The 26420-nt window shown below is 30.5% G+C and overlaps 2 protein-coding genes across 2 annotated transcripts in view; one reads left to right on the top strand and one right to left on the bottom strand.

Annotated features, from left to right (window-relative positions):
* The window catches only part of LOC107449682 (cysteine--tRNA ligase, cytoplasmic), a 50223-nt gene extending 27592 nt beyond the window's left edge, over positions 1-22631 (bottom strand). The window contains exons 1-10 of the mRNA XM_043052177.2: positions 22378-22631; positions 20713-20812; positions 19350-19438; positions 17961-18057; positions 13158-13256; positions 11259-11390; positions 5408-5557; positions 3408-3496; positions 3209-3330; positions 2158-2270 (exon numbers count right to left, since the gene is read on the bottom strand). Of these exons, the coding sequence (XP_042908111.1) occupies positions 2158-2270; positions 3209-3330; positions 3408-3496; positions 5408-5557; positions 11259-11390; positions 13158-13256; positions 17961-18057; positions 19350-19438; positions 20713-20802 (981 nt within the window). The 5' untranslated portion in view covers positions 20803-20812; positions 22378-22631. The remainder of the gene's footprint in view (positions 1-2157; positions 2271-3208; positions 3331-3407; positions 3497-5407; positions 5558-11258; positions 11391-13157; positions 13257-17960; positions 18058-19349; positions 19439-20712; positions 20813-22377) is intronic.
* On the top strand, positions 22605-24202 carry LOC107451411 (pseudouridylate synthase RPUSD2). Its single transcript, XM_043052178.2, has one exon. The coding sequence runs from the start codon at positions 22868-22870 to the stop codon at positions 24161-24163; it is 1296 nt and encodes a 431-aa protein (XP_042908112.1). The 5' UTR covers positions 22605-22867; the 3' UTR covers positions 24164-24202.
* Positions 24203-26420: the final 2218 nt, after the last annotated feature.

Genomic DNA, 26420 nt, shown 5'->3' with positions numbered 1-26420 from the left:
CTTAAAATAAAGGTTAAGCAATGTTTTGACGATTTAAAAGAAGTTTTTTTTAATAATTTAATATTGTAACGGATAGTTAATTCCTAGCAACAGATGGCGCTATCTCTCTATCCATAAAAACAATAGCAATAGTCTTCGATCTGATTCTTACCCAGTGAGATGGCGGCAAGATGAGCAATCCCGAACCTACCCTGGTTCCTTTTCCCCCCAATCGGTTTAATGGGTAAAACTTTAAAATACTTTCTATTTTAGTCAATGTTATGTTGTTACTCATTATTGTTGAATGGATGTGTGAATGTATATTTAAAATACTGAGCTCCTCGTGATGGTGTTTTCTTCCATCTTCTTGTGTCCTTAGAATATTAGTACTATTAAGTTTAATTTTTTTGTTAAATTTTCTTTGAATGCATGTAATTTAAATACTTCTGAATTCCGTATATTTTTAAACTAATAAATCTCAAGTCGATTTCACTTCAAAAAAAAAAAAAAAAAAANAAAAAAAAAAAAAAAAAAAAAAAAAAAAAAAGATAAATAAGTAAACCAAAACTTACTTTTTATTTTACTAAATTTGTTATTTATGTTTATTAATACTAATAGTCATTACAATTATATTGTTACTCTTAGTCTAAACAACTTTATTATTTTAAATAAATAAATGAAACAAAGGGCCAGAAATCAAACATACATTTTTTCAAAAATAATTTAAAACTTTGCTTTACTAAATTATACCATTACTTTTATTAGCTTTTACTCATCATTTTTTATCTTTAAAAAATTTTTTATGATACATGTAAGTAAAATATTTTGATATAATTTTATAATTATTTTTAAGTCATTAATTTTATTTAAAAAAATTAATACAAAGCTTGTGCTCATTTTTACTTTTAGAATTTGGTTTTAAGTCAATCCAGCTTTTTTATTTTATTTAAAAAGGTTAAGGAATGTTATAGATTTTATAAAAAAAAGTATTTTCTTACATTTGTCCTACTGCTGATAGACAAAAAGTTGTTAAAACTAGAAGAGTTATGTTTTAAATCTTTTATTTAAAACTGATCAAACACTTACATCAAGGAAAAAACAATGAGGTAATTTGATATTCATAATTATTTCACTCTTTCACTTATTAATAAGGTATTAATCTAATATATATAATTCTCTTACGTGGCTCCCAAATTTTGGCTGTATTTCTTTTCCGCCGGTGGCAACGTTTGCTTTGTTTTGCTTAGTTTTGAAAACACCAAAGTAGTCTGCCTTTTAATGATGTGTTTCTGATCTNATAATCTTTTCATCAGCCCACACGATTATATCCGCAAAACAGAGTGCTTTCTGGTATTGTATCAATAAAGCCAAAGCAAAATATATTAATACAAAAAATATTAATAATATGTCTCAAACTATTTTATTAATATATTTTGCTTTGGCTTTATTGATACAATATCAGAAAGCACTCTGTTTTGCGGATATAATCGTGTGGGCTGATGAAAAGATTATACCTTTTTTTTCCGGTTTTTTTAAATAAAATTTCATCCTTTTTTTCCTTCTAAAAACTGTTGTTTGTTATTTTTTTACTTATTATTTCCCCCCCCCCTTTTTCATATGTCTATAATTTTTCTTTGTTTTATCTTCATTTCGAACTTATCTAATGAGTTATCTCATGAGTTCTGTTTACTTGCAGCTTGAGTGCAATAAATGAAACTTATTGTTTTTCTTAACTTTCTTTGTGTTTTCTTGTATTTATTTATTTATTTATATATATATATATATTCCATATATATTTAAACTCGAAGCATTGTCACTTAATTTTTGTGTCCCCTCAGTGATTTTTGGCATAGTCATGCATTATGGCAGGTAAGAAGAATTAAAGACAATTGTTAAATGTTACATTGTAGCATAACTACCACTATAAATATTAAATACCAATTCCATAGTATATAAGTCATGTTAACTTGATTCTATAGAGGTACTTTTTGATAGATGAAGGTTGACATGGCGGATAATCATCTCCCCTCAATATAATCTCAAAGATCAGGTATAATATCAAGAATAGAGAAAATATAATAATCAGATATGATCATAGATATAATATAATCAGATATAATCTCAAAAATTTAATTAATAGAAAAGTCTGAGGTGTATTTAAAAAAGAAATGAACTTACTTTTCCCCATGGGGAATCCCAAGAAGGTTCACCAGGTTTTGAAGATTTCCAAACAGCAAAATCACTTTGACTTCTCTTCTCATTCAGCCTTTCAGTTCCAATGCTCAATTCACCTGAAAGAAGTCCCCAGAAATTGTAAAATTTTCCCCATTAACATAAATGATGGTAAAAACATTACTAAATGAAATTATAAACTTTGACTTTAGTATAGTTTGTTTAACATTGCGTAAAATCCATATCGTCAGTCGATTCTGCCCAGTTGATACTAGACAAAGCTGAAAACGCGTATTTAAGAAAGTAACATTTCTTAAACACAGAATTTGAAAATGGAATAACATTTTATTCCATACTTTAAATTTCAGTTACGCGTATTGTTCCTTCTTCAAAATATAAACGCAGATGTATCCAAATAAGTTCGTAATGCTATGTCATTAATTTTTATATTTTATAACCGTTGTTGAACAGTCAACCCAATTCATGGGTTTACGACTACTTATGTTCAATGTACGTAGCCTTGTCATTTTGAACCCAATCCAGAAGATAAGGGTACTCTGGGCTTGAGTAGTGGGAGAAATTCTGTCTTTGTGAAGGACTTTCTGATGGAACTAACCAGCACTTGAGTTACATGGAGAAGAAAACCACGAAAAACTTCCACAGTTAGCCTGACGGCAAGGGAACTCTAACCTATGATCTGTCTACCACTGAGGATATTTTACATCATCAATGTGGTTAGTGCGAATGCGGGATTCACATCAACCAGTCAGAGCTGGGATTCGGACCCGGTTCCACCTCATTGGAGGACGAGTGCTCTATCCCCTGAGCCATCACAGCTCTGTGATTATAACACTCACACAAGGGACACAGGATAACAAGCCAATGACTTTTGTGGTATTAGCAAAATGCTCAAACCAGCTGAGGCAATGGGCCCTGCTTACAGCTATTTGTTATAAATATTAATATATCCAGTTGCATTGATCAATAAAACAAAAATGAACTTTGACATCAAAGACTCAAAATACCATAAAAGAAAAAAACAATTAATGACACAAACCCTCTCCTTCTTGCAACTTCTTCAAATCACCAAATGCTTCAGGCACCAACTTCCCATAAAAGTGATCAGGCATATCATCAAATTTTATAGTGTCAAAATAAACAGAGCCATTTGATTCATACCTAACGGAAATTATCAATTCATATAACAGATATTCATCATCCTTTAAAAGGAAATAGAACAAAAAAGATGGACTTACGCAAATCCATTGTCGATGATCTTCTTGACATATTCAATAATTTCTGGGATGAATTCGGTTACTCTCGTTACGGCATCCGGTTGAAGAACCTACAATAAATTGGAATGAGTTTTTTTGAAGGTATGAAAGTAAACAAATTTTAACACTTTGTAAAATAACATTAAACTAAATTGTGCAGGAATATGACAAAATATAACAGTAAAAAAAATTTCAGAAAATAAACTGTGCGAAAAACACCAAAATAATATGGAAGATTAATTATTTTTAAAATTTATACTTGTTAAACAAATTTTGTTTATTTATACTTCAATTTCTCATATGGTACCTAATTTTGAAAATGATCCATGCATGACACTCTCATTTTTGATTTGCTAAGGGACACAGGTGTTTTGCAGCCACATCCTGTGGGCTATTTTCAAAATTCAATATTTAGTAAAATATGTGTATATTAAAAATGAAGATTAATTTCTATTTTGATGGAATCCTACAAAAGTTTATTATTTATCACCATTAAAGCAATTTATGATGTGTAAATAATTTCAGTAACAGTACCTGGTTTAGAAGATCAGACACGGAACTTTACAAAGCATATAAAGAACCTGATGTCATTAAATTTATCAAAATTCAAAGGATTAAATGGGCAGGTCTCATTGTGAGAATGAAGGATAGCAGGACAACTATAAAAGTTTTCAATGCCAGGCCAACAGGTACAAGAAAAAAAAGGACGACCAAACCTAAGATTTTTAGATTGCCTTGAAAAGGACTTACAAGTTTTAAGGATAGTAAACTGGAAAACCTTGGCTAAGGGATGAATGTCTTGGTATAAGCTTCTTGAGAAGGCCATGGCCCATCCGGGGCTGTCGTGCCAATGAGAAGAAACAATTTCAGAACTATTGGACAAACAGATTTTCCTACAACATATTTCTTCCAGCATCCAGGAACAAGCAAGTGTTAATCATCATTTTCAGGATAAATATTCTATTAATATTGCCTACTTCCACTCCAACATCAACAAATATTTCTTCATAAATATTGGTGACCCTCCCCACTACAATCTCATATTTAGGCTATTATTATACAGTGAAACCTTTCGGGAGCAACCACTATCTGTTCCATAGTAAAAAGGTCGGTAATGGAAGTTGGTTGTTCTTACAGGTTACCTTCATTGCCTTCAAAAATTGTTATCGAAATTACATGATTTTTCGCAAACGATTTAAATTTTAGTCAGTGTTATTTTTTTAGTGTGGAAATGCCACTTCTGTTGGCACCATGAAAACCAGATGAATGATTAAAATTTATCGACAATAAAAACGACCCTTACTGATAAAATTATAGGTAAAAACAAATTTACCAATTATGATTGATAGAACCATTTTAAATGAATAAATAATTATGTTTTTTTGTATAAATTTGCAATTAGTTTTATATCACAAAAGTTAAATTACTTTAAAAATGAGAGGTTTGTTTGAGATGCTTAGTTTTTTTCTAAAATCATTGATAGCATCATCTTTAGTACACTACGTTGTCAATCTCTCTCCGAGATTGTCAAAAAGTGCTCCATAAATAAGAGCCACTCAAAACTTTTGTGAATGCATTTAAATTTACTTATTTGTTTTGTTAATATTTTTTATTTTTACATTTTTTGTGTTTTCTTATATGACCTTTTCCGCATTTGGTGAGGAGGTGGGCTCAGTCGCTGGGAGAGGTGTTGATGGTCTCTCCTGAGGCTTTCTTCAACATTATGGAAAGAATTCCGTGCTACCCAAAAGTGGTCATCAATAGAGGTAGTCACTACACAGAGGTGGTCTTTCATGGAGATTTCACTGTACGTGCATATTTTGAATTTTCAACAAACTTCCTTGATATCATTCACAAATTAATCATACATGTTGGAACTATGCATTACCGAATTCAATACACTTATTATAAAAATTCATTCTGAAATTAAATACATTTTGGAAACGTTCATTTTCAAATGAAATACTGGAAGCATTACTTGCATTTAAGGATTCCATGTCTGTGTAAAATTCTTCCTCCCACTCGGCAGGAAGTGAAAAAAATATGGAATTATCATACTCTACTTCAGAATTGACTTTATCCTGCCATTCACTCATGACATCTACACTCTGCTTAAGAAGATCACCCACAATCTGAAATATAACATTTCTCATTAAAAACTCTACAATCAGGGCACAGAAATGTTTTGGGCCTCTATAACATGTCATGTTGTTTGAAATCGAATTAAAAAAACATCACATACATGAAATGAGGAATTTTTAAGCTATGCAATAATTTTAAACAAATTTAAACACATTTTGATTACCTCAAAAACATTTTAAAAAAAGCATTTTTAAACTTGCCAACGTTGGAGAAATAAAATAGCAGAGATTTTACTAGCGACATTTTTTGAGCTACAACTAAAGTTTTAAACCATGTAAGTCAAAAAGAGAAATTCAAAATTGGAAATAATATAAGCACTTACGTTTAGTGAGGTAAAACATATATACATAAATCTTAATCTAAAGAAGATTTTTTAAACCATTATTGATAATTACTTAAACTATTCCATTTTATAACTGTCGTTGAACAGCCGACCCAATTTTTTGGGTTTACGGCTACTAATGTTCAACTCCATAGCCTTGTAATTTTGAACACAATCCAAAAGACAAAGGAACTCCTGGATCAAGTGTAAGGAGAAATTTGCCTTTGTGGAGGACTTTTTGATGGAATTAACCTGCATTTGCATTACATGAAGAGGAAAACCACGAAAACATCCCACGGTTAACCTGATAGCAAAGGGACTCTAACCCATGATCCGTTTATCACTGAGGATAGTTTTACTTAAACTTTTAACACTCAACATACTGCAGTACTGGCAATAGTACTATCTATTGAGGAAAAAGAGACATATTTTTGCCATCAGCAGATATTTTATCAGCAAAATTTGTAAATTTTTATTTTTTTTTTAATTTCTTCAACAAATACGGCAAAATTTGAGAACATACGGGAAAACAGAAGATAGTCATAAAATAGAGGAGCGTTTGTTAAAAAACAGGAGACTTGGCAGGTATGAACTTTGCATAATTTTTAAAAAAAATTTAGATTCCAATTAGTGGCAATCCTCAAATAATTAAATAGTTTTGAAAGTCATGGAAGCTAATTATAATAATTAAATTAACAAAACATAAAAAGGTTTAACAAATTAAGGAAAAAAATAGAATGGTATGTAATATTTTGTCAAACTTAGTAGTTATAAAAACATTTTGCAATTCACATTAAGCCATAACCAGTTTAAAAGTTGATGTTGTATCACAGTGCTGCGGTTCTAAATTTTTCAAATTATTACTTTATTTAACTAATTTTAAACACTAAACAGAGTTGGTGGTGGTCAAGCTTTTTTATTGACATTATGACTTAATAATAAAACTTGCTCACATTAATTTATTTTAAAGGTACGTATGAACCTTGCAGGTGCAAATTGAACAGTAAGGGAGTGTTGGGTACCTAAAAACTTCAGTGAACTTACATGTCTGTTGCCTTTTTAAGCTTTCCCGGTAATAAACTATTCAAATTATTGGTGTTAGCATGATAATCAATCACTATTTGAGAGAAAAAATTTACTCTTTATACAATAACATATATTTAATTTAAAAAATATATAAGACAACGTTGTTTATTCTTAGTTTTCCTTTAAATACAATTCATAAAAAGTTAGATTTCAAGGGCCTCTTGAATGCCTTATGCCCCTGGGCCTTGCCCATGCTTCAAATTTACTGATTGCCTCAATTACAATAATAATTATTATTACAGTAAAGATAACTTATAAATTAACATCTCTAACCAGCTGAAAACTCGAAAGCCCAATAGTTTCATAACATTTATTTTATTTCATCCAGTGTTTGATATGCTAAGTTTAGGAAAATTTTAGAGGTAGACAGATATTTTTAAGCAATTTCTGAGAGGAAGATCGACTAACCTTCAGTTTTCCTGCTTAACTAATCTTTAAATGTTATATATAACCAGATATTGCAATTGCCAACTTACTACTAAGTATACTGCTTTTCCTCTACAAAATAACTGCAGCATGTTAGTTGAATCATAATTTTCTATGAGTTTCTGATTGAAATTTGAAATGCTATATTTCAAGAACTCATTGACAAAATAAAATTTTGTATGTGTTCCTTTATCTGTAGATAGATCTAGATAGATCTGCTTCATCTAAATCTGACAATTCAATTCATAATTTAGAAGATTGAATTGAAGGTTTTGTACAGAGGGTCAACTCCACTAATTAAAAAGAGTTAGTTCCACAGAGCCGGGGGATAGCCTGGTTGGCAGGGAACTGGACCCAAGTTCGTAGGAATGGGAATTCGAATCCAGCCAGCCGTCAACTCCCTGTGTAGTAAATGGTGACTGGAGCATGTTAAAGTTGTCGGATCACAAAGTCCTCCACGTTCCCATATCAAATTATATCTCTGGGGGTACTGAATAGATCATTCTCTAGTTCAGATCAAAATTACGATCTGTGAATGAATGAATGGATGAGTGAATGCCACAACCACATGAATCCGCCTATAAAACGGATGACATGCGGTTGTGGCAGAAGTCGAATTCTTTGTCATAGATAGCACCACAGGAAAACAAGAACAATCGCACCCCTTCTGCCTTAATCGCTGATGACAACATAAACAGTTAGTTTCACAATCATTCAAGTCATTTCTTTCTTATCTTAAGACTGGTACAAAAATTGGTTATAATTTTATGCATTCAAAACTAGTTTTGAAAAAAAGTTATTTCAACCGTCTAAAACTGGCTGATAGGGATCAAAGCAAGTGAGAGCTGTTTCTAAATCGACTCAATTTCAATAATTACACTTCTCGTCAATTAAACATTACAATTCACCAAAAGCAGAATCCAAAATTCTATTTTCTGAGATACAATTAGACCTGATGTCTAATGAGCAATACTGAAGAACGTTAAACACAAATTATTTGTCAAATTCACATCCTATGCAATTAACTGAGGTGTCAGTTTTTCCCCAATATTTACAAATTTGGAACAATTCAAAATGAATCACAAAAATGTCTAAGTTTAAAAACAACAGCAAAATTTATTATTTGAAAATGTCACTCAAATTCAACACAAATTACATAAAATAGATTGTGAAAAAAAGTCAAAACGTTTGTGCTATATCTTGATGTTATGTTGGAATAAAACAATGTGACAAATGTAAACTCAATTTATCATATGCCATAGCTGCCAACCTTAGGAATAAAAAATAAGGACCACTATATGCGACAAAATTATACGCACCAATTATGAGAGTAAGACAAAAATTTAACTATTAAATAATAACATTATCATTAATAGACTTATATTTAAAACCCTTATGTAAATTAGTAAAAAAAACTATAAACACTATCTTTTGTGGGAAATTTATGATATTAATATTTTATAATTAGGAATACTGGTATAATAGTTAAAGAAATAACCATTACCTATTAATATATAATTATTCTTCTCAAAATTATAAAACACAGGTAAATATTAAACTACATACTAAACAAATATTTCTGATACAAATGTTTAAATACTACAATACATTTTTAAAAAAATAATAATAGTAGTTTAAGATTTAATTTAGTGAAATGATCAGCAACAGCTATTGGAATAGTATTTTCCAATAAAAAGCTACTAAAAATTACTTCTGCACAATAATCACGATTGCGGCGATCAGAACAAAGGGTTGGTTTAAAAACAAAAATATTGCAATTTTACAAAAATTCGGATTTTTTATAAAAATATCAGATTTTCAGATTCGATTTAAAAATTAGGAACAAATCTGAAAAATTCTGGACAGTTGGCAGCTATGCATATGCTAGTGAAATGTATATGATTAGCATTAAATAAATTAAATACTAAATTTCAAGGGGAGGGTAACTGTTCAAAATTAATATCCTTTTTATTTTATTTTATGACTGTCCTTGAACAACCAACCCAATTTTGGTTCTACGACTACGTGTTCAACTCCGTAGCCTTGTAATTTTGAACCCAATCCAGAAGACTCCTGGATGAGGCAGTGTGAGAAATTTGTCTTCGTGAAGGACTTTTTGATCGAGCTAACTCGCAATTCACATTACCCCCCTGAGCCATCATGGCTCTCAAAATTAATATTGATCATGACTATTAAAAACCAATATAACCCTGAGTATACCTCCAGCCTTATTTTGCATGGCATGCAAATAAGGCTTCAAATATCATAAAATCAGGCAAGATGGAAAATAATTCATTCATAAGATTGTAGCGTATCTACCACTACAAAATTACAACTACAATTCACTAGTATATAAGACATGTTAACTCGACTCTATGTTGGGGTACCTTTTCATAGATGAAGGTTGACATGGTCTGTAACTACTCCCCCCACATTGGTGACCTTCGGACGTGATGTGAACACGCCTACCTTGGCAAAAACACCCACTTTGATCTGGATACGCCTACATCGGCAGTAACGCCTACTTCGTTGGATGGTCCACATTAAACAGTTGACTTGCTACTTGTGACTGCATCATTATCCACCTCCCCACGCAGTTGCTATTCAGTCTCATCTCGATGACACACAACATTGGCTTGCATACACTCGACTGCTAACGGCAACACAGGAGCGACTACGACCGTGATTGTAATACACCTCTCACATTCAGCACTCAAAAAAATACGCTGATCTTAATACAGCTCTCCCGGCTTTGCACAAAACAGAAATGAATCAACTAGTGGCATCCATTCATCGAATTCTATCATAGCTATAATTCTGGTGGGGGAGTACTGTAGCGTATCTACCACTACAAAATTACAACTACAATTCACTAGTATATAAGACATGTTAACTCGACTCTATGTTGGGGTACCTTTTCATAGATGAAGGTTGACATGGTCTGTAACTACTCTCCCCACAAGATCTTAAGGGTCTGTATCCCAAAACCCAAGTTATTCAAATAAGGCCTTTAAAATGAAACAGAACAAAAACTAAACGTGTAAAGTAAAATTTTTCAAATTTATTTTGGTTCAAAAAGTGAATATAATGCAGGTTATGATGATTAAAGATTATCAAATCATCAATAAGACTCTCAAGAGTCGTGAAGACTCAGGGGATAGAGTTTGTCTTCCAATAAGGTGAATAGGGTTCGAATTCCAGAGATGGCTGGTTGAATTCCGCATCCAGTTCGCACCGACCACAGTGGTAAACGACGGATCATGGGTTAGAGTTCCCTTGCCATTAGACTAACCCTGGGAGGTTTTCGCGGTTTTCCTCTCCATGTAAGGTAAATAGGGGTTAGTTCCATCAAAAAAGTGTTCCAGATTGTGTTCAAAATTGAACATTGGCTACGAAGTTGAACATTAGTAGTCGTAAACCCAAAATTGGGTTGGCAATTCAACGACGGTTGTAAAAAAAGACTCAAATATCACTAAATTCATTCACTAACAAAATATCACTAATATCACTCAAATACTACCTATTTAAAAATTTACAAAACTATTAGGGAATTGTAATTAAATTAAAATAGAATGAAAGAAACATGAATGCAATACAGGATTCACCCTGGAATGCCTTCATGTTTTCTGTGAATATTTGTTTAACAAAAAAAATCATGTCCCGACACTTCATTTGGAAAAATTACATAAAAAGTAGAAGATTCAATACCAGAAAAGTAATAAATCAAAAATGGTTAGAAAATTTGCTAAGTAAATAGAACTGTCATGTGGCAAATAAATTTACGACAAAAATGCTAAATTAATAAAGCAGCATGAAGAAAAATAAATAAATAAAAACCATGTAAAATTGAATTTTACTTTTGCTTCATCACTTCCAGGTTTGTTCAATGAATTTGCTACGTCAACTGCATTTTTGGTTCTTTCAATCAGATTTTCAATCATTGTCTTCTTATCCTTATCAGATGTAGCTTCCAAAACAGTTTCATAATTCTAGAAATATGCAAACATTGTTAAAAATTTTTTATAACATATTTTGTTTAGAATCCATTTTTTTAAATAAAAATAATAACTTCAAAACAAAACCAGGCTATAACAATAAAGCAATCCCAGTAAATAAAAAATTGTATAACAAATAGACTTCATAGTCAAGCATAAGATTGAAACAAATTTAAAGAATTTGTTTGAAAAACAATTCAAAATGACAACTTTGTTGTCCCTAAATTTATAAGCTACCAATATTTCTTTGTATAAACACTGGTTTAGGGGGCTTTTGCCCCAAATACCCTGGTATCATACAAAATATGAATAAACCCTTATTTTTTTACTTTTTTAATGTGAGGATTGATACTTCATTATCACTAATAGTGTCACATTTAACAAAATATAACACATGAAAAATGGTTGTTCAATCTATCCTAAGATAATGAACTGTTTAGTCAAATGAAGTTTCAAATAAGAATACAATACAGTCGAACCTCGATCTGTCGTTTCCAAGCGCATCATTTAATTTTACTGGTTCCGGCACAAATGCTATTTTTATAACGCAAATAATATCAGTTCAGGAATTTTTTTAAAACTAGCAGATTCCCACTAATATATTGCTCAGAAATCTTACTAAGATTTAAAAAAAAAATGGAATTTATTTCGCTTTGTAGCGCGGTGTAGCGTGGGTAATGTTACTCGACTCCGTGATTCGGCGGACACCTGTGATTGACAGGTGCCCACCGGGTAACGATAAATGAATAACAAGTCCAGCGTTTTCTAAGGCAAAGAACAAAAATTCAGTGTCGACCGTTATTAAAAAAATAATAATAAAATAAACAAGAAAAAACTCATTTCAAATAATATTTTTAAAATTATTGTAAATTTATTAATTTTTAAGTTTTACTCTTCATAATATTTCTAAACATTATTTGATATTTTATGCTGAGTGGTCTTCGTTCTTTTTCTTTATCTACTGTTCACAATGAATGGTCCCATATAAAAGGATCAAACAAGGTTCTACTCCAATAAAAAAAATAATAAAACTATTACATAAATATGAAAGAAATAGAGAGCAAAACTGACAACAGAGATATCTGTTTGTATGGAAAAACCTCTACTTAATTAAATTAATTAGTTTTTGATCGCAAAAATTCAAATTTCAGCACTTAAGTTCAATCTTTTGATTTAAAATTAATTTTTAAAATATTTTTTTAAAAACACTTTCAAACGTGTTCCTTTGATGATGATACATAAAATCAAATATATCAAAAAGAGACAGCAACAAAAAGTGAAAGGAATTTTTTTTTAAAATCGAAGAACCGTGTTACGCCTTTTTGATTTAAACTTGAAAGGGTTAGAATGGGAAAATGCTTTAAATAAAATTATTTCTTACGAGCAATATTAATGACCGATGTTCAAGCTTTCCCGCTTTGTAGTTTCTCTGATTTTGTACAGCTGTTCTGTATACGGAACAGTTATACAAACTGTATGTATCATTGTTCTTTTACAGAATTTCATTTTACAAATACTTCCATCTTTTTAAAGATTACATTCATGTTTCCTACAAATTGCTTCATCAATACGAAAAATCTGTGACTATTCAGTAATGCACAAAATTACTTGCATAGCCATTAAAAAAACACAAACCAAATAATATTTCATTGAAGACATTTAAAAAAAAATGTAAAACTTGCAATGGATCCAAATAAACCAACGAATATTCAATAAAGTTAAACAATAATACAAAAACTGTTTAAGAAAACATAAAACTACCTTAATAGCTTCTTGTACATCAGAAATAATTTTCTTAATATCGGAGTGGTTTTTAACGTATTCTTCATACAAATATTTCTGGCGAGCTCTTTTGATGATCTGGAAAGAAAATCATTGATCATTGGTAAGAAAATTTACTTTCGAAGATACTATAAGTTCTAAAAGAAGTCCTAAAAAGTACTAGCTAACATATATAATAAAACAAACAGTACAGCAAAATCAACAACAAGATTAAAAAAAAGCAGACAATTTTGGAATGTCTGAGAGTTAGTTGTATTTTGTTGAGTTTATTATTATTTTAGTTGTTTATAATTATTTTAAGAATACACCACCACGGAAATTGAAATAATAGTAGCTTTGTTGATTCGTGGTTAATGTTTCAAATAAATGTTGTTTTATAAAATCCGTTGCTTTAGTACAGTTAGATTCGGTACAATACTCTCGTTTTTTTTACACATTTCCGAAAATGATTAACACAATAACTTATGAAAAAATACACACAAAATGATGAAAAAAATAACTTACAAGTACAGAATATCCATATTCTTCCAACAAAATATGTTAATTAACATATTTTGTTGGAAAAAAGTTTTTTCCTTTTTTTGGTACAATTAATAAAGCATCGAGTTGATTTAAGTCATAAGACTTACCCATTTTCTTTCTTCATATTTATTGAGCATTTACTGTGGGGAGTGAACTTTCGACTATGAAAACCTTCATCTATCAAGAAATACCTCAAGATTGAATTGAATTAGCAGGTCTTACATACTAGTGAAATGATATTTAATAATTGTACTGGTAATTACACCACAAATAGTTTCAAGGTTCATCGCAGAAGATAATAAAAGAGAAAAACTGCTTTTTTCAATTAACTCTCTGAGCGACAGTCTCAGCCTTTTAAGCTATTGGCTCCAAGCTGATTGCTTTCCTGTATCATGAAATAAATTTTTACCACTTTACAATAAAATACTGAACATTTTATAGAAGCCATTAGGTCACACTCCACCCACAGTTTCTTACACACAATGACTAGCAATCAATACCAGATTACACTACAATTCCTCTACTCATTAATGTGAAATACACAAGAATAGAAAGAGGAAAGGACAAAAGAAAATTTCCAGTACAGCTCCTACTGAGTGAAAAGTGAAAAATAAGCATATTCTTCTATGACAGCAGTTTAAGATTAAACCAAATGAAGAGCAAGATTAGAGGTTGTCGCTTGCTACACGGTGACTAAATAAAATTATCATCACTTTGAAAAAAAAGTGACCATCAAAAAATAATTATCATTCCAAAAAGACAAATGACCACCAAAAAAATTATCATCATTCACTACCACCTGTTTTTGCCATTTGATATACACTCCATAGTTCTTGGAACTACATCAACGCTTATTATTAATAACTTTTATTTAGTTTTTTAATAAATGCCAGAATGAATATTTAAATGTTTGAAAAGTTGTATGGTAATGACTTTTCTATTCTAGACAATATTTTAAGTTACGAAATCAGACATTAAAACATATTTTTTCTGAATAAAAAATAGCAATAAAATTTTTATATAATTTTCAATGATTTTTAAAAAATGTAGCCGCAGTTGCTCAAGGGATAGAGTGTTTGCTTCCCAATGAGGTGAGTTAGGTTCAAATTGAAGCAGTGGCTGGTTGATATGAATTCTGCTGCTGATGTAAAATATCCTCCTCAGTGGCAGATGGATCACGGATTACAATCATCTTGCCACAAGCCACGATGACTCAGGAGATAGAGCGTCTGCCTTCCAACGCAGCGAAACGGGTTCGAATCCCAGTTGATACAAATTATGCATCCGGCTTGCACCAACCACAGTGCTAATGTGAAATATCCTCAGTGGTAGATGGATCATGGGTTAAAGTCCCCTTGCCATCAGGCTAAATGTGAGAGGATCTCGTGGTCTTCCTCTCCATGTAGCGCAAGTGCGGGTTAGCTCCATCAAACAGTCCTCCATAAAGGCAAATTTCTCCCAATACTTGATCCAGGAGTTCCCTTGTCTTCTAGATTGGGTTCAAAATTACAAGGCTACGGAGTTGAACATTAGTAGTTGTAAACCCATAAAATTGGGTTGGCTGTTCAACAACGGTTATAATTATAATATAATCCTCTTGCTACCCAGTTAACCGTGAGAGGTTTCATAGTTTTCCTCGCAATGCAAATGCAGGTTAGTTTTTAATAATGTTCTAGAAGATCTCTTCTTTTTTGGGTTGGGTTTAAAATTTCAAGGTTACAGAGTTTAGACATTGATAGATGTAAACTCAGAATCGGGTCAGGTGTTCAACTTTAGTAAAAAAAAATTAATAAATACATTCTGAGAAAAATGGTCTCAATTGTTTAAGCAAAAGAGCAGTTAAAAGTTTGAAACCTTTAAAGTTAATTTTACTTTTTGTGTATATCACCAGATCTCGAGAACTTCTTAAAGGAAATTGAAAAATCTTTGCCAACAATTATTAAAATTGGTTTTTCAAAAAAGATAATTCCATGCAAAAAGAATCAACTTTAGTCAATCTTTATTTTTTATTATTTTACTAATGATAGTTGAAAAATTTCTGAAAAGTAAAAATGTATTTTTATGCATCAAAATGCAAACTTTGAGAAATCAGCTGAATAGTCTGAGAAATCTAATTTTAAATATACAACTTCTTTAAAATTAGATTTCTGACCGATTTCGTTCAAATTTTGCATTTTTGGTTATAAAATTAGGACAAAATAGAAAATATTTCACACTTAAATAAAATGATAAAAATTTATTTTTGTATAGAATTATCTTTGGAAAAACAAATTTTATAATTGTGAGAGAAAAATTTTTTAAGAAGTTGAAGACATATAATGAAATAAGTAAAACTAACATTAAAGGGTACAAACTTTACACTGCTTCCCTGACCAAACTGTTGGTATCATATTTCCCAGGATTGGAGCNGTTGATATGAATTCTGCTTCTGCCTCTCACGGACCACAGTGCTGATGTAAAATATCCTCTTCAGTGGTAGATGGATCACAGATTACAATCCTCTTGCCACAAGCCGCGATGGCTCAGGGGATAGAGCGTCTGCCTTCCAACGCAGCGAAACGGGTTCGAATCGCAGTCAATACGAATTACACATCCGGCTTGCACCAACCACAGTGCTAATGTGAAATATCCTCAGTGGTAGAAGGATCATGGGTTAGAGTCTCCTTGCCGTCAGGCTAACCGCAAGAGGTTCTCGTGGTCTTCCTCTCCATGTAACGCAAGTGCGGGTTAGCTCCATCAAACAGTCCTCCATAAAGGCAAATTTCTTCCAATACTTGATCCAGGAGTTCCCTTGTCTTCTGGATTGGGTTCAAAATGACAAGATTACGGAGTTAAACATTAGTAGTTGTAAACCCATAAAATTGGGTCGGCTGTTCAACGACAGTTATAATTATAATATAATCCTCTTGCAACCCAGTTAACCGTGAGTGGTTTTGTAGTTTTCCTCGCAATGCAAATGCAGGTTAGTTTGTAATAATGCTTGATCCAGAAGATCTATTTTTTTCTGGGTTGGGTTTAAAATTTCAAGATTGCAGAGTTGAGACATTGATAGATGTAAACTCAAAATTGGGTCAGGTGTTAAACTATGGTAAAAAAAAAAATTAATAAATATATTCAGAGAAAAATGGTCCCAATTGTTTAAGCAAGAGAGCAGCTAAAAGTTTGAACCCTTTAAAGTTAATTTTACTTTTTGTGTATATCACCAGATCTCGAGAACTTCTTAAAAGAAGTTGAAAAATCTTTGCCAACAATTATTAAAATTGGTTTTTCAAAAAAGATAATTCCATGCAAAAAAAAACAACTTTAGTCAATCTTTTTATTATTATTTTACTAATGATAGTTGAAAAATTTCTGAAAAGTAAAAATGTATTTTTATGCGTCTAAATGCAAACTTTGAATGAAATCGGCTGAACAGTCTGAGAACTTCTTTAAAATTAGATTTCTGACCGATTTCGTTCTAAATTTTGCATTTTTGGTTATAAAATTAGGAAAAAATAGAAAATATTTCACACTTAAATAAAATGATAAAAATTAATTTTTGTATAGAATTATCTTTCGAAAAACGAATTTTATAATTGTGAGAGAAAATTTTTTAAGAAGTTCTAGAGATATAATGAAATAAGTAAAATTAACATTAAAGGGTACAAACTTAGAACTGCTTTCCTGACCAAACTGTTGGTCCAAGATTGGAGCTACATCTATATTTAGGGGGAATTTGTCTAAATCTGTTGGGGATAAAAGTATGCTTATTCAGAGAAAGTTTGTTGTTGTGTCTGAATTATTAACTTAAAATATTGCATGTACTAATTAGCATATTTGACGTCTGGCCCCCTGGAATTATCAAGATTGAGTCTTAGTACATGAAATCCGATCATTAGAAAAATGTTATTCAGGATGGATTTTTATTTTCGTGTACTAGGTCTCAATCTTAACGGCTCGAGGGGGCCTGACCTAAATTATTCTAATTAGAGCGGACGTTATTATATTAAGATAGAGTCCTAGTACATGAAAACCCAATCATTAGAAAAAAAGTTATTCCGGGTGGGTTTTTCTTTCATGTACTGTACAAATTAAGCATTAGAATTCATGCTTATAAATATTAGAAAATGCATTAGCTAGTGTAGTGCATCCTTCAGTTAGGATTTTTTTTCCCCAGTAAAAAATAAGATGCTCGAGAAAATAAATAAGAAAAGATCAGTAGATATATATATAAAAAGTATGAAGATTAATCTAAAAAAACAAGAAAAAAGCTAGCCCTACCTTATCGTCAATATCTGTGATGTTCATGACATAAAACACATCATATGAAAAATATTCTGACAACACTCTACGCAAGATATCAAATGAAATATAAGATCTAAAAAGAAAAGAAAAATACTTTTTTATGCAGAACCAGGTGCATAGCCAGTTTTTTCAACAAACAGTACATACCTTTTAAATACTTTTTAAGCACTAAAAAATATTTTAAATCACTTTCCAAAAAAAAAAAAATCATTAATAAGATCTGTCTGAGTGTGTGAAAAAAGTTTTTTTTTTCTACTGTTTAAAGTTCTTAATTTATAAACATAAAATCAATAAAATTCAAAAACATTTTTAAAAAATCTATATATAATCATGATAAAATTAACTAGTTTCTGATAAATATTGCAGAAAAAATTGTGAAAATCATGAATTTATGTAATTCAGAACGAAAATTGATACAGCAAAGAAAAAAATCTCCGTTTTAAAAGAGAAAATTAAGCACTTTTTTCAAACCCCAAATAAAAAATAATAACCTTTAAACACCTTAAAAATGAATTTTTTAAAAATGCAAATGTAGAAGCATTTATGATTGCCTTTAAATTTTAAAGGCAATAATAAATAATAATAATAAATGCATCTACAAAACACACACACATTTTAAACATAGAGGCAAAGAAAATGCAGCTTACTATCAACCTAAATAAAACTAAAATTTCAAAAATTAATCCTAAATAATTGAACAACATATTCATAGAAAATAACTAACTAGAGGAGGAAAACAGTTTTATGTATCTTAGAAGCACAATTAACAACAAAAGAGGAATTGGTAAAGATATACTATTAAGCAAAGCCTGAAGCAGTTACACTATTCTCAGTAAGTTTTGGAAAAACAAAAACATAACAAATTCAAAATAAATCTGTATTACCAATGCTAATTCTGTCTTACATTATGTATCTGAGTCATGACACTGCAATAAAAATAATGTGATAAAACTTCAAGTATTTATAAACATCAGTTTAAGAAGAATCTTACACCTATCAAGTGGTTTCATAAAATATTTAACGAGAAAATCCTTAGAAAAGCGAATCAAAAACCAATTGAGGAGAAAAATTAAAATAAGTAAATGAAAATGAATTGGTCATGATCTACCCAAACCTGAAAAATTCGAAGGAAAACAAAGTTTTTGATTGGAACCCTCAGAGCAATAGAAAAAGAGGTAAAATTACTTGGCGTAGAAAGATTCTAAGACAATTGAAACTAATAGGAAACACGTGGAGAGAAAAAAAATATTTGCCCACAAGTAGAGTGAGATGTAGAGCCATTATAGAAGCCCTTTGTTCCAATTCGGAGTGAAGAGGAATATGCATGTATATGTTAAATTTGAAAACACATCAAAAATGAAATACCTTGCATGTCCCATGTGTGATGCATCATACACAGTTGGTCCGCAGCTGTACCACAAAACTTTGTTCCCAAACTGAGGTATAAATACTTCCTATTTAAAAAATATATATATAAGGATACATGCTCTCTCTATATATATATATGTATATATATACATATATACATATATATATATATATACACAGTAGGGAACCGATTATCTGGAACGATCGGGAGAAAAGTAATTCCAAGACACAAAGGGTTCATGTTTTCCCATGGTATAATATTCTTATAGGTTTCATTTCAGGTAATGTTGTTGTGTCATTGACGTATGCCTGTTTAGGCAGAGGGAGTGCGATTGTTCTTTTTTCCAGTGGTGCCATCTATGGCCAAGAATTCGACTTCTGCCACACCGCACATCACACCCGTTTATAGGGCGGAACCATTCATTCATCCACAGATTGTAATTTTGCTTGTAATGCTGCGCGAATTAATGAAGCGAAAACTACTCATTTCCCTAACCGTCTAAAGATTAAATTAATAATTTTTTAATTAAAAGTATCGTAAAGAAAAATATTAACGCTGGGGAAGTTTGTTGCAGAAAACCAGAAAAAATTCTACCACAGGGAACACTTTAATAACAAATTCATCATGATCCCATATGAACATAAAACGGACAAAATTTAAATCCACTTTCACTTAACACTCTTACTTAATATGATTGAACAATATAAATATTTTTTATGCTTACATATTGTCTCGATTTTAGACAGCACTTCTATTTAAAATCTTGAAATTCTACTTATTTAAAAAGGCGAATCAGGTGGTAGCCAGAGGCGAATAGCAATACTACAGGGTTGCCACTCAAATCTAGAAAAAGACTTACCAGTGTTTTCCCTACACATATTATACACAATATATTAAGAAAAAACACAATTACTGTGCTTTTGTGTGAGCTATATTTGGCTAACTATACTAGTTTTTAACTGCTGGAAAAAGTTGAGAAAAGAAGTAACAGTTGAACATACTTAAATAATGCTATAGTAAATTAAATAGTTTAGAATAGTTGGAATATTATCCTTAAATATCCTACAGATGACACATTAAGTGGTCAGGTTTTTTTTAAAATACGAAAAAAAGAAACAAAATTCATTGTATTTTTCCAGTTTATAAAGAAAAAATCAAAATTCTCTGTATTTACCAGGTTTTTCCTGTGGATGGGGCAATCCTGTATTATAAAATAAATGCATCAGAGAAATGCATACAATTTTTTTATTCTAAAAAGAAGTTGGAAACAAACTACACAAGCCAATCATTTGTTATATCAACAACAAAAAAGTTGATATTTTGGGATTTTTATTAACGTTTAAACAAATCCCTCTTTACCTTTTCTCTGGTCAGACTGTTGTACAACTTCAAGGTTGCTTTCTCAGACAATGATGGACATACCCAATGTGGTTGACTGCGTTTAGACATTGTGGCCTAACTGTAGAAAAAGGATTTTCATAAATAACTATTTGCAGAATTAGATTATAAATATTAAAAAAATAAACAGTGACCAAATGGAAACAAAAGTATTAAAACAAGCACAAAGTGCTATACATTTTCTTAAAAACATGTTCTGGCTGAAACAGTAAAATAATATATATTTATTATAGTTATTTTCGAGTTATAGTTTAATTAAATTATTCGGCATTATGTGTATTTAAATGCACAAGTCAAATTTGGCATGTTGTGATAAGATCAGAATTTTATAAACCATGAGAAAATCAATTGCACTAGAAAAAAAAGATGATTGAAACATGGACTTACGATGGTATCGAGAGCAAAAAAGTGGTAACTGAAATTCACAATTTTCATGTTGTTATGTCATATTAAAATTAATTTAATTTAATTGCAGCCAAATAAAAATAAAGGCAAGTACCTATATAACATGAACATCATGGCAGAATCGTGGCGAATATTCATGCAGAAAAATTTTACTTTTAAAAAGTAAAAAATTCTTAGAAAGAATTTTTTTTTTCTACAGAAGAAATGCTCGCGACTTTTTTTTAATTCCCATTTGAAAAATAAAAATTTGATACTGTCTGGCATCAGCAAAATTTCAAACGGATAATATAAAAAAATATATATATTCCAAAATCACAAATGTTAAGAAAGTTTACTTTAGAAATCATGTTTTTTTCCTTTCATTTCATTTTTTTAAAGAACACAATCTTTTATACTTTAATAAAATATGACCTTGAGTGAGGATTTTTGCTACTAATTCAGATTTATAGCAAAAGAATTAATAAGACCTTTTTCTTATAAATTTGGTTTAATGTAATCCATCGATTATTTTTAATATTTTAAGCACATAAAAATTTTAAATAACGAATTTTAGTCTTAATTTTATCGCTCACAATTCACACTAATTCCAACATAATATATGTTAGCCTTTTGATAATATTTTCGCCAGCAATTATTGCGGAAAAAAAAAAAAATTTCTCAAATTTCAACCATATTGGTTTTCAAATAATGTAAAAAATCTTATTTTTTTATATTTCGCCATTTTTTCCGGTCTCACTGCTGATTATGTATACTTATCTTACTTCGTTTCACCACAGTGAATGGCTTTTGTATTCAGAATACAATATCCCATCCTTGATGTACATAGTATAAATTTTAAGCATTTAGTAAGATATGACTATAGTTTTTTTCGTTCCTTAGTAAACTTTATACTTCAGTTTTTTCTTTTTCATTTTATGAAAACATCAATCCTCCACTTTAAACTGTTTATCACTGTTAACAGAATGTTTCAATTATTATTTTGACTATTGCATCAGCAAAAAAAAAATTTTTTTTAAGTTTTTCAACAGAATACACTTTCTTCAGCAGGAGTTCCAGCAACTCAGTTTATTTAATTTTGGGTTAACACTTTAAACTATTTCCAAAAAAACTTAGAACCTAAAAACTATCAAAATAATTCAGGAACAATGAGAACGATGAAATTCGAGGAACTCGATGTTGTAAAACAACGATCATTCCGCTAAAAAAAATTTAGACAATTACCTGGAAGAAAGTGTCACAAAAATGTTTTCTGCAAGAAATATATGAAATATTTAGGAAAAACTGTGGACATATGAACTCAGTTCAGCGAAAACAGATCAAGACAGACAGCCGACAGCTCAGACAGTAAATAAAATCACTTCGCTTCATGCAAAGACCGAAGCAAAACTTTTTCGCTATCTATTCATGAGCAACGTATGTTTAGAATAGACCTAACTTTCCTTATCGAACTTTTTCTTTCAAACTACAAAAGCTACAAGCTGATGCTGAAAAAGCTTTGAAATTGTACAATCCACAAACAGGGCCAAAGAAAATAAGTTATAGTTTAATAGTATATTTAAAATATTTATTTGATTGATTTAAAATATAGTTTTATAGTAGTATCTTTATCTGTGTTTATATCTATGAGTAAGAATATCGTTATTTCAAAATCCTGTCTTATATTGTTAATCAGGATTGTTTTAATCATACTAATCTAATCCTATTACTTCAAATGATTTTGAAAGGTAAATATATAAACTTGGCATCTTTTTTGCCAGGTTTTAAGAAATGTCACTCTTCATTTGCTGCTTTAAAAAATAAGAGCAAATCTGAACTTCCATCTTTAGAAACGCCCAATTCTGAGAAAGGTGGGGACTCCGAATTCCCTTATTACATAGAAAACGGAATGCGTAAGGTATATCCTTATTACTACACTCATTCTACGTATTGCAAAGGACGATGGATACGACGGAAGTTAATTGATTGCTATGCTAATGAATTCTCTCTATACCCACGAGAAGAATACGTTATACGAGCCACAAATGGAAAACTGAAAGTCAACGGTAAAGCAGTGAGTGCTGATTACGTTCTAAAGAATGGTGATCTCATTGAATCGACAATTCATAGACACGAGCATGCAGTTTTGGCATCACCTATTCACACCATTTATGAAGATGACGAATTGTTAGTCATCGATAAGCCACCGTCGCTACCAGTTCATCCATGCGCTCTTTATAATTACAACACCATATCTAATGTTTTGTCTCTAGAGTATGGCTATAAAAATTTATATGTAGCACATCGTTTGGACAGATTGACATCAGGTGTGCTGATATATGCTAAAAACTCTAAGAAGTCTCGGGAGTTGCACGATCTCTTAAATTTGCGTAATATCAGAAAAGAGTATGTGAGCAGAGTTGAGGGGGAATTTCCTGATGGAATTATTGTTTGCAATAAACCTATTAAACAGGTCTTTAACAAAGTCGGTATAAACATAGTGAGTCCCCTCGGAAAGACGAGCATCACCGAGTTCGAGAAGTTGAGTTTCGACGGGAAATCCAGCGTCGTTTTGTGTAGACCCCACACGGGCCGAACTCACCAAATAAGAGTCCATTTACAGTATCTAGGTCATCCGATTATCAATGACTATTTGTATAATAGTCATGTTTTTGGTCCCCAAAAAGGTAAAGATGGCTTGTTTAACAAATCTATTGAAGAACTTATGAATGATTTAGTAGAGGAACACTCCTCAAATTGGTGGTTGGAGAACTCCCCAGGAAGACCTACGGCTGATGATGAAGACTTGTTGCATGTGCTGACAAGTAAATATAGCCAACACGCATTTAAAGGTGAAAGATATGAAAAAGATTCATCGAGATTTAAGTACGATGAGAGTTGTCATTTTTGTAAGCAAAAATATCGTGATCCAAAGCAAGCTAATCTGCTGATGATGTTGCATGCTTATAAATATGAGAGTGACCAATGGCAGTTTAAAACAGAAATGCCTTTCTGGGCTGCTGATGACTAGTGTAAGATTTAATAAATTAATTTTTAGAATTGGGATGAATTTTTGTTAAACTTTTTTAAGAGTTCATTTATGGTATTTTTATACTTTAGGAATAGCAAGAAATTACTCAAGATATTTCTTAAATTTTTAATCTCAAGTTGTTTATATTATTACTAAGACAATAAAACAAAACAAAAATGTACTCTAAATGAATTTTAATAATTTATTAATTGATATGATAGTTTTAATTCAGCTAATCATAACTATGTTTTAATTATGGTTGGACTATGTTATAACAATTATGAAAAGTAGTTTAACAGTTAGGCTTCAATGTTACAAGAGTAATATGATGACAATACAATTTATTTTTATTTATTAAAAGGACCCAGAGCTTTGTTTTGCATGGATATGGAGCTCTAAATTTTTCCGTACATCAAAGCTCTATCAGTTTAATAATAATTTTTTTTTCCGTCTTCGAATTTTATGACATAATAATCTTACTATTATCTAAAATTCTTACTTATACAGGGATGCCACTCCACAAAGAAAACCTGGAAAATACAGGGAATTTAAAAATCACCTAAAATACAGGGAATTTTGTTTCTTATTTTCGTCTTTTAAAAAATGGTGATTACTCAAAGTGCAATCTATGGCATATTTAAGGATGATATTTCAACCATATTAAGCTATTTAATTTACTATAGCATTATTTGTTTTAAGTATGTTCAGCTGTACCTTTTTTCTCTAAGTTTCTCCGGTAGTGATAATGTGTTTCCTCTTAATATGTTGTGTTTAATATGTACATGGAAAACACAGGGAATATTTTTTCCAGATTAGAGTGGCCACCCAAAATACCATGTGCTTTTAAAAAAATAATTATTGACCCTTTTTAAAATAAAAATTTGAAATTAAAATCTGAAACTCAAAAAAGCTCACATAGATATATATAGTAAAATTCCTGAATCCAAAGCTATATACCACTCATCATAAGAGAGCAAAGCAGTGCAATATATTAAAATAATATATTATAATGAAAAGTTCTATAACAGTGTTTGTTGTCTTTGTATAACTTTGAGATGGTTTTACCACTTAAGAAAAAACTTCCTTTTCCTATACCTTATGCTGTTTTTTTTTTTTTTTTTAAATAAGATTTCCATGATTTTTACAGCCTTCAGAAAAGGATTCTTATTATTTTTGTCCTTTCTGTGAACGTCAGTTTAAAAAAAAAATAAGCAGCTATTTTAACTAAGTGTATAATTTCTTTTCTATGTATTTGATGAATTTTATTTGCAATTAGTATTAATTATTTTGTTCACTTAGTCTTTTCTGAATTAATTTCATGTTTTTGTAGTGAATGACTTTATTTTTAAAACTTATAATATTTTTGTAAAATTTTTAAATTTCATTTTAGTTTTTAAGAACTGCATAATACTTGAAAGTATATTTTTCCAATGACTAGCAAAAATTGTTTATATGGACACGATTTGGATTATATTACAATTATTTGATTTTTTTTTTCATACAGAAAATTAGATTAATATTGAAATGCAAGAAATTAACTTCAATAAAATACAGTTCATTTTGATTTCATCTTGGAGAACTATTTTGCATTTTAAAAGTCTTTAGTTTAACTTGTAAAGTTTTTTATTTAACCTTCTGAAGCCATTTGTGTTCACCTTCAAATATACTTGTTGATTGGGTACCCTGCTACTTTTTGTTTCAGCAGAATTGCCTTCTGAAGCCATTTGTTTTCACCTTCAAATATACTTGTTGATTGGGTACCCTGCTGCTTTTTGTTTCAGCAGAATTGCATTCTTTGTTTTGTGCTCATGCAACAAAAATTTCCTATCATGTAATTATGTTGATTGATGGAGGTACTAAAAGTTTCATAAGTTGAAAACTGCCCTTTGGCAGAATCATGACAACATTGTTGCAGAACGTTACAGGGTTCTTGCAGAAAGATTTTTCTTTTGAAAAATAAAAAAATTTTACTTTTCTTTTTTGCAGAAATTTAGACGCAATATTTGAACATTTAGATAATAGCTTTTTGACGCACGCAATTTATTGTAAACCGATATGATGTTTCGATTGTATTTTCGGCAGTTACTGATATTGATTTTCACGTGGTTTTTAAGAATCCTGATATATTTCAAACAATATGGAAAATTCGAATCGTACATTTGAGTACCTACATTTTAAAGCAATAATTCTATCGAATTTTTGGTAGTTATTGCTATTGATTTCTCCACAGTTTTTAAATCCGATATTTTTTATACAA

This window comes from Parasteatoda tepidariorum, chromosome 10 (assembly GCF_043381705.1).
Source record: "Parasteatoda tepidariorum isolate YZ-2023 chromosome 10, CAS_Ptep_4.0, whole genome shotgun sequence".
Taxonomy (NCBI): Eukaryota; Metazoa; Arthropoda; class Arachnida; order Araneae; family Theridiidae; genus Parasteatoda; species Parasteatoda tepidariorum.
The sequence above is the reverse complement of the archived record's forward strand: the minus strand, read 5'-3'. Positions and strand labels throughout refer to the sequence as shown.